Source organism: Protopterus annectens, chromosome 6.part0 (assembly GCF_019279795.1).
Source record: "Protopterus annectens isolate FY-2018-M chromosome 6.part0, PAN1.0, whole genome shotgun sequence".
NCBI lineage: Eukaryota > Metazoa > Chordata > Ceratodontiformes > Protopteridae > Protopterus > Protopterus annectens.
The window spans coordinates 1911411255-1911425184 of record NC_056737.1 but is presented as its reverse complement, the minus strand read 5'-3'; the positions used below and the strand labels follow the sequence as shown (position 1 = coordinate 1911425184).

Genomic DNA, 13930 nt, shown 5'->3' with positions numbered 1-13930 from the left:
TAGAAAAGGAAGGTTGTAGAACAGCGTGTTTACAGAAAGGGGTTTTCAGGCTTTGCAGGATGTTTTTGGTTTACCTCTCAGAGAAAAGAGGTCATCAGGGAGATTATTATTAAATAAAGAAAACAGTAAAGGGGTTAATACTGAGCCTTGAGGGACTGGATATGAATAGTAAGATACAAGCAGTGAAAATGTTTTAATCCCTTTAGTTTTATATACAGGTCAGGCATATTTTATCAAGCAGAGGAGAAACTGTAGATAATAATTAATGAAGAGTTGAAGAAATTTATCTGGTAGGGGAAGAGGGCAAGAATTAAGTGGCATAAGTTGATCTTCCCAATACAGCAAGGTGGTTTAGGATTACCTGATTTGAAAGGTTATTTCAGAGATACAGTTAAGTTTCACATACATAATACATGCAGGAGGTTATTTTATTTATTTATTTATTTTACATTTGCTGACCGGGAAAGTCCATTTTTGGCAGAGGCCTGGTTATAATTCAAAGTGGGAAGGGATGATGATGAGGGAGTTCAAGAAATAAGAAGAGAGTGGGATTTTCAGTGTAGATCCTTAGACTAATAACCACCATTCCTAAAGCTGCAACAAATATTCTAAGAACTAAGCCAATACATGAATGAAGAAATATTTTGTCAACAGGGATGAATGATTGCAAGTAAGGGTAAAGAAAAGAGACAATAGGGGGATGGGATTTACTGAAGAAAACTGGCAAAGGAGCCAATGTATTGGGTGCAAATAACCAGATAGGGAAAGGTAATAGAGTGGGATGATGCCAAGAATTTTAGACTACAGAATATAGTCAAAGAGAAAGAGGTAGAGGAGTCCTAAGTGAAAGGCCTGCTCTGGTAGAGTTTTAAGTCAAATCTAGAACAGAAGCATCTGTTAAAAAGGGATAAGTAATAGGGCATATAAAATATTGCACGATAACTATAAGAATCAATCAGAGGATTTTAGAAAATCTTTGAAGAGAAACTGGTAAAGCAATTTACAAGAGAACAATGGGAGGACATGTGTATGGTCCCAATTAGGCAACAAAGTCCAGAACATTTAAGATTTTTGCTTGGAAATGTTTGCATTGTTATTTCTATATCCCATGCAGACTTAAAGAACTTTTCTACTGGTAGATAGCAAATGTTGGAGGTGAGATGCAGAAGAAAGAGTTGACTGAGAATATGTTTTTGGGAGTTTAATGAGTTGGCAGATTTAAAAAATTTCTACAGAGTACCTTGCTAGAAATATTGAGGAAGCAAATGGCAGTAACTAAGAAAATGACTTTTGAGCTGCGAGAGGATCTGAATTGTCTAGATATAATAAGGCCTTATTAAGTTTAATTTTGTTGGCTGCAAAAAAGCAGTTACTAGAAAACGGTAATATAAACCAACTCTGTTTGAAGTACTGAATATTGTATTAGAGATAAAATAACTGGAAAACTTCTGAAAAGGGAAGGAGCATATTACATGGAAATAAATGGAATTTATGGGAAGAGTAAATGCAGAATAATGTTCAGGAGGAAGAGTGAGGTTTAAGGGAAGGCAGAAATTGAGCAATTTATGTTATGTTGGATTGAAAGACGGGTTTTTAAAGATAGAAAGTATGTAATGTATAATATATGTAAATGGAAAATGTTAATACTGTTTGCTTTTTTTTCTATTATTGGATGTGTATTAATGACTTAAGTGCTAGTTTAATAAAGGTGTTAAAAAATATAACTCATGTAGGTGTAAGTTGGTTCTGCTTTCTTTCCAGGTTGTCCAGGCTTTGTCTCTCTGCTTCAAGAGGCATTTGATATCACTGGTTAGCGAAGGACATTTTTACCATACAAATCTTCTATGTATACAAGGGAAAAGTATATTTTATATACTTGATAGAGTGTCTATGAAGAAAACAAGGGTAGCACTGGGGTCAATAAGTTGACGGTGGGGGGAATAAACTGACTGCCATGAAATGATATTTGTGTTTGCTAGTTTGTGCTCTGAGAAGGGTCTATATGTCATTATTTGAGGCAAAATCTTTGGAGTTTTAAATGACCAGAAGGAAAGAACTGGGCAGTGGTCACTTTACAAGTTTGAGAATATGATAGTGTCTAGACATCTGTGGGCCATGTTGGGAATGATGAGATCTAATATTGAGTAGTTTCTAGACTGAAGGTTGTGCCTGACTGGCTACCTTACTAGGTGTTCTTGGTTACATCACTGAAGCATTTTGTTATGGTTATCGGATTCAGGATCATAAGCATCATAATTGAAATCACCTAGAACTATAGCCTTTGCTGGAACCATCAGGAAAAGTTGTATGATAATGTTCCAAATAACCATGACAGATGATGGTGACAATGGTGGGAGGATGTAGATTGATGCAACCTCAAGGTGGGTATGATTTTCTGAATTTAGATGCGGTAGAATGTTTATCATCAAGCTGGTTAGCTTTAGCGGAGTCTAACATGTGAAGTAATGTATTCTGTTTGATCAGATGCATGACACCACCCTATGATTCTTAGGCCCAGTCTGAAGTAAGATAAGATGTTTTTTTTTGGATATATGATGAAGGTAGAAACTGTCTTTTGCCCAGTTTCAGTGACATCTACTATACTGTTTTTTTTCTCTGGTGGAGATACATGCTTCTGTTGTAGTCCATTTATTCTTTAAGCTAAGGTACTGATGCAAGCAAGTTTAAGTTTGCCTTATCTATCAATAAATGGGTAGTTGGGGTTTAGGGTGGCTGGATGACCTAAGAGAGGAACTAAAGACTGTTGTGCTACCCAGATTCAAGTGGATATCTTCGTATCTAATGAGTATGTAATGAATTAGGAAGAATATGGAGGAGATGCATTTTTTAATGGAACTGTAAGGTTATTGCTTTGTAGAAACTATGTTTGTGTTAAGTACTGATTTGTAGAAAAGTGTGTAAGAAATTTTGAGTAGGACTGGAGATTATTGGGAATTTGTATGGGGATGTCCTAAGCTTTAGTTGAGTGCAGGCAGGCTGTCCTGGTATTGTGTAATGGTAAATTATCCACCAGGAGGAGGCAGTATGTCAGAGTTAGGACTGTATCATACCTAGTAGCTTGATACATTTTTTGCTACTTAGGATGTGCAATACTGGCAAATGTTAGTTTCTTAATGACTGAAGCCATTACTGTTATTCTGAGGTTTTTCTATGGCTATGCATTATGGTTCTCATGTTAGTCTTGACTACCACAGTTTTTGAATTAGCTTCCCAGAATACCCAGCTTACCCAGAAGGGTTGTGAGTACACAACTGTGCAACAATAAGATGCCCCAATGTTATGTAGTATACCACATAAACACATAACTGGCATGGGAGAAGTGAAAAGGTGTTCTGAGTCGGCAACATCTGGCTGCCAAAATGTGCACATGTTTAAATTTAACCATTTTATCTAATGTTTGTTGCATTTATTTCCCTTTAGCATTTGTTTAAGTCCATTATTACCATATAAAGTGCTTAGATTGTAAGCATTATAATAAACTTGAACTTGACAGCTAGGCCAGATCAACCCCTTTCTGCAAAGTTTGTGGTGAGACTAAGACATAACCAGCAACATACCAGAAAACTTTAGCAACATGAATGTAATGTGGATGTAATGTATTACTGCCAAGTACTAGTTAAAACCAAAATATCATATGAACAGGCCATTAGACAGCATCTCACAACCAGAGGGGCCCAAGAATTCCACATGTAATTATTTACATAAGCCAAACTAATAGCCATAAACTTTACCTTGCTGAGCTGTTTTTGATGCTGCTACTTATTTTTTTGTATTTCATGTTTTGACTCAGGTCAATGGAGCTATACTGGTTGGAGGGATACTGCAAATAATCCTAGGAATATCTGGTATTTATGGAATTATATCCCAGCATTGTGGTCCCATGGTCCTTGCACCTTTGCTTACTATTACTGGGTTGTCCACATACCTGACAGCATCATATTTCAGCTCTGCAAACTGGGGACTGTCTGCACTGTAAGTGATGTATTTTTACTTTTGGCATATGTAATCTGTGCTGTTCTAGCTTTAGACTGTTTCTAAACTTTAAATCAGTGATGTATCTTTCTATTTGGTACTGGTTAAACGATGGTATTTTAAAGTCTTTATTACACTTTTGCACCAGGGTACATGACTCTTAACCACACATTATGTTCACTGGTCAAAAATGTAACTAGTTACATTTTTATAAACTGTGTTCTGCAGGACAATGGTACTGACTACAGGTTGGCCAGACCTTATCATATTATTTAACAAAACAGAAACCTGTTGTTCACAGAGTTATAAACCATTTTGTTTTTCTTCACCATATTTTCTGTGTGGTACAGAAGAACAGCTGCAGCAGGGCTAGCCACCCAGTGGTGTGAACCTTGGCTCTAGATGACTGTCACTGTTAAAGAAACACCCTGGCTCCATGTGTAAAACATGGGAAAAAGGGGTTGTGGATGGATGGATAGATGGAAGGATGGAATCCTTGATAGTAACCAGTAATCTTACTACCAGCACTGGTGGCACAAATAGTAAACTTCTGACTCTGGCTCAGGCAACCCAATTTTGTTTAGTGTCTAGGGTGCATGGTACAACCAGCAGAGGAGGATGGGAGTGCCCATCCTTGGAAAAGGAAGGGGCAGTGTCAGTTGCACATTTCCACAATCTCTTGGAGAAAGGGCAGCAATGCAATTGCACAGCCTGGCAGTGAGCATTAGGCTTGCCAAACTGCCACCTGGTGGTAGTTTTTAATGTGAGTATGTAGAAGCATGAAATTACATTATGAAGGCATTATGGGTCTCTACAGTGATGCAAATTACACGTTCCTCTGCCCAGGGATTGAATTAGGCTACTACAGATTACCTTATTAGCAGGATGACAGCAGTGGCTTAAAGAATGCTATTGCCTGCAAGATTACACCCTACAGACAGCTCTTGCCCTGATCCTGGGTAAAATTCCCAGATAAGGAAATGAATGAGCCATGTCCAGTTGACTGGAGGCCTATTGATCAGCATGCACAAGGGTAAGAATCTCACAAGAAAAAGAAACATACCACAGAGGTAGAAATCTCACAGAAAAAGTAAACATACCAAAGCTTTTTTAATACTTATTATGACAGTAAATGCAGAAGTATGACGCAATTGTCACAGGATCCAAAGAACTTCAATGACTAGAATTATCCACAACCTCTCCTCTGTTTGAGAAAAATATACCTGACCTGTATATTGTAAGTAATTGCTATGTAAATTGTTAATCACTATGTAATCCAATGTAAATACTGTCTGTTTATTTTAACTGTGGAGCTTTTCTCCCCGGGCCTCCGCTGAAAATGGACCTGCATCCAGTCGGACACTCCCGGTCAACAAATTTAAATAAATAATAAATAAATAAATAAAAGTATATGAAACTAAAGAAACAAAAACATTTTCACTGCTTGTATCTTACTATCTGTCAAACCTAATAGGTGGAATGGCTTTCAGAAAGCATATTTGATTAAGATACTTACTGTGACATCCCTCCTCTGGGACAGTAATCAAGGAGCCTTAATCTTCACCACTATCATCTGTGGGGAACATTAGCTTGCCATAATCATCTGCTGACATCTTTGCCTGCTTTCCCTGGTCAAACTAAACTAATAGAAGCAAATAAAACTGTTGTGAAAAATGAAACTCTGTATGTTTACCTTGTGGCTGCTGAGATTACACACACCCTTTAGTGACAACTGCTTACAGGCTACAGAAGTTCGATTAATATCCACACCACTGCTCACCAATATGTGACATCTCTCTTCTGGCCAGTAATCAAGAAGCTTCAATCCTCACCACTGACACCGGTGGGGAATGTTCACTTAGAACAAAAATAGATGCACACAGTATTTTCAGATGCAGCTCTTTACACCAAGCACAAGTTCCCTTAAGAGCACACAGGGAGCATACTCCAGTCCTGGGGCTGAACTTCCTTTCCAGACCTCAAATAAGACTCCACATTTCTCTCAGCAGAAATCAGTGCAAGTAGCACACACACTCTTTGAGATTTGATTTCCAAACACACACACCTATAAAATTCTGGCACAGATTTCCCCGCTTTGCCACCTCCGCCCAGATTCTAAAGTAGATTCACTGCCACCAGTCAGCTACTTTAAGGCTCTTACTAAGGTACCCAATTACTTTTAGTAAAATTAGTACTTATCTATATGGTAGTGTTAACCAATCAGCAAGACTTTCAGAAGCATGAAGCCACAGTGTGAACACATAAATGCAATTACTCTCAAAGGTTAAAATATTTTTTAAAAGAACAGCCACAATGAAAGGTATACATATATTTAGTAATAAATAATAAAATAGAAAACATGAAAATACTGAAAATCTATTTACAATAAACTCCAGAGTTTCAATTCACAGGAAATATAAAAAATAAAACAGATGGAAAGATTCAGACAGATAAAGAAAAACAATACTTTTAGTTAATCTCACTATATTTTCCTAACTGGTTGAAGAATTACTGTTCTCTTGTTAAGTTACTTACTAAAGCAAGGTAAGATGAAGTGGCTAAGAGATCTGGTCAGTTCCAAAGTAGAGTGCTGATTGTGTCCTGTCACATCTCTCACTAGTATCTAAATACAATTTCAGTGCTGGCTACAGAATGACATCACATCTGGTCACCTGATTCTGTGGTCCCCACACTACCCCTCTCACTAGAAGTTGAGCCAGGATCTAGCAGGGATGGGTCACAATTCATACATAGAGCTTTGCAAATGTTTATTCCAACATCTGAAGCCTGTCAAACAATTACAATCCTTTCATCCTTCTTGCAGAGACTAACCAGCCATTCTCTGGCACCCCAGGGTAGTAATTAGTTCACCACTAAGGACAATATGAGCAGGATCCCAGCCCAGACATTGCTTTTCTAGCTGCATTCAGGCCTGTGAGATAAAATCTTTATGGCCTAAACCAAGTCATTTAATTTCAAGCTATTTTTCTTAAGGTTAGCTGGGCTGAGCTTAACACCTTCTCTTCCAGCATCCACTGTTAACATATATACATTTCATTAGTTAAAATAAAGTCTGACATACATGTATATTTCTTTTCTGTCCAGCAGGAACCACTCTTGACACATTTCTAACACAAGCAAGTTTACAAATACATTTTTAACATGTGTATCTGTACAGATCAGTTTGATATTCAAATGACATAAAATTCTTTACAAAACTCCAGCTTGTTATGCTGGCATATGTTACACATGCACTGCCCTACTCTCTCTGGCATAGCTGGCACTACCTCACATCATCACACTTACCATAAGAGTAGGTCTTCAAGGAGAGGTCACTGTAATAGTTAATCATTGTATTTGGGTCTATCCACCTTCTCTTCCCTTCTTTGCTCAACCAGAATTTGGATTACTTGCCCTGTTCTTCCTTATTAAGATCATTCCTAGTTTCATGCTTAAACCTGAATATATCTACTTAAGTATGTGAGTGTCTAATTGAACCAAATTATCATAATAAGTATGTGAACAAAACAATGATAGCAAGCAGAGATGTAAGAAGTAAGGAACCACAGTGTTGGAATATAATTCTACAAATATTAGATATTCCTAGGGTATGCAGTTAGATGGAATAAGGCTCTCTCTTAATTACCCTAATTCATGACAGGAATCACTCTGGGTGCCATATTTTGTCAACTTATGTTCACAATATTCGTGCATGACATGATTAATCAGTGTGGATGTTTATTGCTCGGTGAATATCTCCACTGTTGTATTAGCTAACATCAGGACTGCAGTCTAGCTTTCATTCATTGCAGCTGTAGCTTAGCACAGAGAAACCGCACCAAAATGCCTTTAGAACTAGGTCTATGTTCTTCTTCTTCCAGGAACCTTCAGTAATCTGCCTATAACTGTTCCACTGTTATTAGAACTGATGATATCAGAAGTCAATCAATCCTGCATCAATCTCTCTTGACATCAGTCCAATTCAAGAAGTCAGTTCTACAAATTGTTTGGCTGTATCTTTGGTAATCAACTACAATTCATTAAGCATGGGAACAAGCTAATGATCAGAACCGATCATACATGTGGCATAGTACTTCTCTAGTTTGATATCAGGCTATCCAAGGCTCATCTCCATCTTTCATTTTTCCTGAACTAAAATATTGTCTCAATGTCTTCTCTCATTCCTCCACCACAGGCCACAATGATTGGGCTCATCACTTTTTATCTGTGAAAAACTTGCACAGGTTAAAATTTCTGCATCAACTGATAATGGTTCATTCAAGTAGAATTTGTTTATAAACTTATACATTTCAGTACTTGCTTCTGCCAGGAATATGATAAGTGATCTACAAGCAAAATACATAAATAAATGTGAGGCTCATTATTCAGTTGGTGTCGGTAAGCTTTGTATTCACCCCCCCAAAAAAAAGGTTAAGTCTGAACTAAAAATAATATATTCAATTAGAGTGGAAATGTCAGTTTAATATTATCTCAATAACACATCTGAGCTGTGGAATGTCACAACTCTTGCAGCCTACAAAACCCTTGTATTCCAGTGCATTTTCTGAAAAATCACGTTTAAACACTTTACTGGAAAAATAAAATATTTTGCTAACAATGAATGTTTTAAAAGGTATGAAAAACAAAGCCATCAATACCTGAAAGCTATTCACATTAATAAAAGTCATTACTTCTACAGAAAATGTTATAATATAATGCACACAAACACAAAATTATATTTTCTCTAAAGTTTTACAAACAATTTTACTTTTATTGGTAACTCTACAGCATAGATACATATTATCAGATCCTTTTGTTTAGATAGACTTGAGCTTTCACATCACAACAATAAATTCCTTTCTTAGCACTTGTTTCTGGAGATATTTACAGAAATATGAATAATTATGCTTATTTATATACATGACAATATCAATAACACTGAATACCTCTAAAGATGTACAATTTACAGTGCAAATATGAGTGACAAATTTTTCCATTATCATCTAAAGTTTCATCTGATGTCGTACAGTAGTTTATAACTCACTTAGTTTTGGAATTATTAATGTATGTATGGAAATATCAAGTAAAAAACACCAATTAGACTCCACCAATGGAAATGTAATGCTTTCATCTGTAGTATTACAAAGACTTCTATAGAATAACATTCAAAGACACATTTTTACACACACACACACACACACACACACACACACACATATATATATATATATATATATATATATATATATATATAATAAAAACCATGTGACTAATTACATTGAAACATCAATCCACTTTTAAAGCAATATACATTACCTAAATGCCTATCAAATATAAAAATCTATTTAAAAATGAACTTTAAATATATGTTAAATATATTCAAATGTTCCATAGCACCTGTTAAAGATAATTTATTTTAATATGTAGATGTTAATACTTTTTTATCTTTTAAAAATAGTTTATATTAACAGGTTCATTAATACTTGGATATGCATTATCATGTAAATTAATTTGCCATTTGGCTTCACACACTTCAAACTTCTTTTTAAAATGTTTCCTCTATAAATACATAATCCATGATCTATAAAAATAAAATAAAATGCATATGTACAAACAAAAGAATGTTTCACTAAAGCATTAGCATAATCTTTTTGCTTAATGCCTAATGCCTATCCTGCATATCCAGGTTTTAATGAATCTATCAATACAAAATGTTTTTAAAAGATAAGATACAAAATTATTACAAACTAAGTATTAAAAACTAAATTATCTTTAACAAGAGTTAAGATAAATATGTTTAAAATATTAAAGTTGTTTTTTTAATTGATTTTTATATTTGATCAGCATTTAGGTAATGTATATGGTTTTAAAAGTGGATTGCCTGTTCAATGTAATTAGTAAAATGTAAAAATAAAAAAAGAAGTGGTTCCACATGGCAGGAAATTATTGCAGAAGAAATTTATTGCAAAAAGTAAGCGCTTTCGCGAATAACATTCGTTTCTTCAGACTGTTTAAAAGACAAAATAGCAAACACCCTTATAAATGCTCATTCAACCAATCATGCTGCAAATAAAGCCTAATTGCTTTGACTTACAAAATGCCAAATTAGTTAAAAGCAACACTCTGCAAACATTTTAAATACATAAAAAATATATGTATAAAAAGCATGAAAACAAAATTCTATGAATAAATAGCAGAGAATAAACAAATGGGCTTGTCAGTTATTACATAACATGATGAGCTATACTAATTGCTCATAAATTCCAGTTAAATATAAAAGCAGTACAATGATAAAACTAATATACGTACAACAAAATACACCTCTAAAACATGTCTCACTCAGGAATTGCAAAGCAGAGTCTATTGTGGGATTATACCTAATACTATACAGAACTATTAATACACATAATAATCAATGCTTAAGGGCTCTCGCCTTCAAAAAGGGTTTAAGAGAAACCCTATTATTTAGAACTGGAGGTTTATCTGCTTGAAGACGTATGATCCACTTTTGCTCATAGGATTCAGTTCTATTACTCAGGTCACCTTTTCTTAAAGTTTCGTGCATAATATCCAAAACAAGAAACTTAAACTTATGGTCAGTACCTTTTTTGGCTACATGGAGAGCGAGGGCATTTGTTTCTTTAGCATTCCTAATATCTCTAGTATGTTCTAGAACTCTGTCTTTTAATACTCTATTCATTTTGCATACATAAAATGAAAAACACACAATACAATAGCAGAAGTACACCACATTACTAGTCTGGCAGTCTGCATATAATTTACTATCTATTTCAAAACCAAGGTGGGGATGCTTAAAATATCCACCATTGTGTATATGTATACAAGCCGCACATCTCCTACACATATACATCCCCATTCTATCTGACAGAATATGTGGTGTTGCATGCTGTGTTTTATAAAATAGTTGTTTCTTGAGGGACTATTTGTTCCTAAAGGCAAAATGGGGGTTCAGGAGCTATAATGCCTTCTAACTCATTCACAGTTGAAAGAATATCCCAGTTATTCCTAATGACATTACAAACAATATGTATATCACTGGCATAAGTCAGGGGCATCCTGATTTTATTTCTACAGCCTTGGGTCACTGTAGGAATACCATTAACATTACTATTAGTAGTAGCATTAGAGCTGGAGTCGTCGCATAAAAATGGTCTACATCTCCCCTGCCTTTCACTCCAGGCCTGGGCTATCTGTATATCAATGGCCTCAGCCATGTAGCCTCTCTCAATAAACTCTTGTTTAAGGGTATGCAGCGCCATCTTCAGTTGGGCATCTTCACTATAAAGCCTCATTGTACGAAAAATCTGACCTCTAAGCACATTAGACTTAGTATGCCTCGGATGCATTTATATTGTACATCTTTTCCTCTGACTTGAGCATGGCAGGTAATGGGATGGACCAACAAATGAAGGGATTGCCTCCAACGAATATCGAAAAAGAAGGTTATTGATCAGTTCTGTTCTTTACTAAGCATGCAGAATAACCCTCTATTAAGTGAAACTGTGCTTGTACCAATGGCAGAGACTCCAGCTGACTTTGACTTACTTAAAGTATTCAATAAAGACTACCGTGAACTTGAGAATAAGTTCTATAGGTATAAGCAGTTGCAATGGCAATGCTTTCACTTTGAGGCTTTATTGAACATGAGCACTGCACCAAGAGGGCTCAGGGTTGTAACGATGCCAAGTTATAGCTCGACATACCCTGAATTGCCGTGGCAAGCTATTAACCTTGAATGTAGTGCAAAGTATATGCGGCTCCTCATTGATTTTTCTCGACCGGAGGAACAGAAACTACATAAAAAGGTTAGTGAGCTGCAAGAATTTATTTTAAATACATACCCCGATGAGGTTTTGGGTGATAGATTGGATATGCTAGCTGGCAACATTATGGCATATGACAGTAGACTGGCTGCTACTAAAGGGAGGAAGATTCAAAGAGACATGAAAGATTTCTCTGAGGGCAATGTCTTTGCTTGGAAGAGAGAACGTAGAAATTCAAACGTGACATACACTAATGAAAGAGGGCGTAGCTTCGATCAACAGAGATGCCCAGCCGGTATGATTATGTATTGTGGATGACATTTTTTTTGTTGTGGCAAGGTACAGAGCAACAATTACTTGATTTCATCTGTTTTTTGAATGAGTTGAATGGGTTTCTTAGGTTTATCTCCAAATTTTCAGCAGTAGGGTTGCAATTTTTGGATGTTAAGGTAACAAAAGACATGGCTCAAAATGTTTCCACAACCATGTATAGAAAGGATGTGAGAAAGAACAATATCCTGCATAATACTAGTATGCATCCAAGGCATACTAAGTCTAATGTGCTTAGAGACAGATTTTTCGTACAATGAGGCTTTATAGTGAAGATGTCCAACTGAAGATGGCGCTGCATACCCTTAAACAAGAGTTTATTGAGAGAGGCTACATGGCTGAGGCCATTGATATACAGATAGCCCAGGCCTGGAGTGAAAGGCAGGGGAGATGTAGACCATTTTTATGCAACGACTCCAGCTCTAATGCTACTACTAATAGTAATGTTAATGGTATTCCTACAGTGACCCAAGGCTGTAGCAATAAGATCAGGATGCCCCTGACTTATGCCAGTGATATACATATGGTTTGTAATGTCATTAGGAATAACTGGGATATTCTTTCAACTGCAAATGAGCTAGAAGGCATTATAGCTCCTGAACCCCATTTTGCCTTTAGGAATAATAAGTCCCTCAAGAGACAATTATGTTATAAAACACAGCATGCAATACCACTTATTCTGTCAGATAGAATGGGACTGTATATGTGTAGGAGATGTGCAGCTTGTACACATATACACAATGGTGGACATTTTAAGCATCTCCACCTTGGTTTTGAAATAGATAGTAAATTCTATGCAGACTGCCAGATTAGTAATGTGGTGTACTTCTGCTATTGTATTGTGTGTTTTTCATTTTATATATGCAAAATGATTGGGGTATTAAAAGACAGAGTTCTAGAACATACTAGAAATACTAAGAATGCTAAAGAAACAAATGCCCTAGCTCTCCATGTAGCCAAAACATGTACTGACCATAAGTTTAAGTTTCTTGTTTTAGAAATTATGCACGAAACATTAAGAAAAGGTGACCTGAGTAATAGAACTGAATCCTATGAGCAAAAGTGATCATACGTCTTCAAGCAGATAAACCTCCAGGTCTAAAATAATAGGGTTTCTCTTAAACTCTTTTTGAAGGCAAGACCCCTTAAGCATTGATTATTATGTGTATTAATAGTTCTGTATAGTATTAGGTATAATCCCACAATAGACTCTGTTTTGCAATTCCTGAGTGAGACATGTTTTAGAGGCGTATTATGTTGTATGTATATTAGTTTTATCATTGTACTGCTTTTATATTTAACTGGAATTTATGAGCAATTAGTATAGCTCATCATGTTATGTAACAACTGACAAGTCCATTTGTTTATTTGCTGCTATTTAGACATAGAATTTTGTTTTCATGCTATTTATACATATATTTTTTATGTATTTAAAATGTTTGCAGAGTGCTGCTTTTAACTAATTTGGCATTTTGTAAGTCAAAGCAATTAGGCTTTATTTGCAGCATGATTGGTTGAATGAGCAGTTATAAGGGTGTGTGCTATTTTGTCTTTTAAAAAGTCTGAAGAAGCGGATGTTATTCGCGAAAGCGCTTACTTTTTGCAATAAATTTCTTCTGCAATAATTTTCTGCCGTGTGGAACCACTTCTGTTTTTATTTTTACTATTATTGATCTACTTTAGTTGGTTCCCTTGCCTACTCAGAGGCTTGCCTGTTTTTAATTAGTAAAATGGTTTATGTTTGTTGTATGCATGTAAGAACATGACTTTGAATGCTATTCTGAAGAAGTCTTTGTAATAATACAGACAAAATCATTACATTT

The 13930-nt window shown here is 35.7% G+C and overlaps 1 protein-coding gene across 1 annotated transcript in view; it reads left to right on the top strand.

The window, feature by feature from the left end:
- The window catches only part of SLC23A3 (solute carrier family 23 member 3), a 1305121-nt gene that overhangs the window by 549540 nt on the left and 741651 nt on the right, over positions 1-13930 (top strand). The window contains exon 6 of the mRNA XM_044073709.1: positions 3762-3993. Within this exon, the coding sequence (XP_043929644.1) occupies positions 3762-3993 (232 nt within the window). The remainder of the gene's footprint in view (positions 1-3761; positions 3994-13930) is intronic.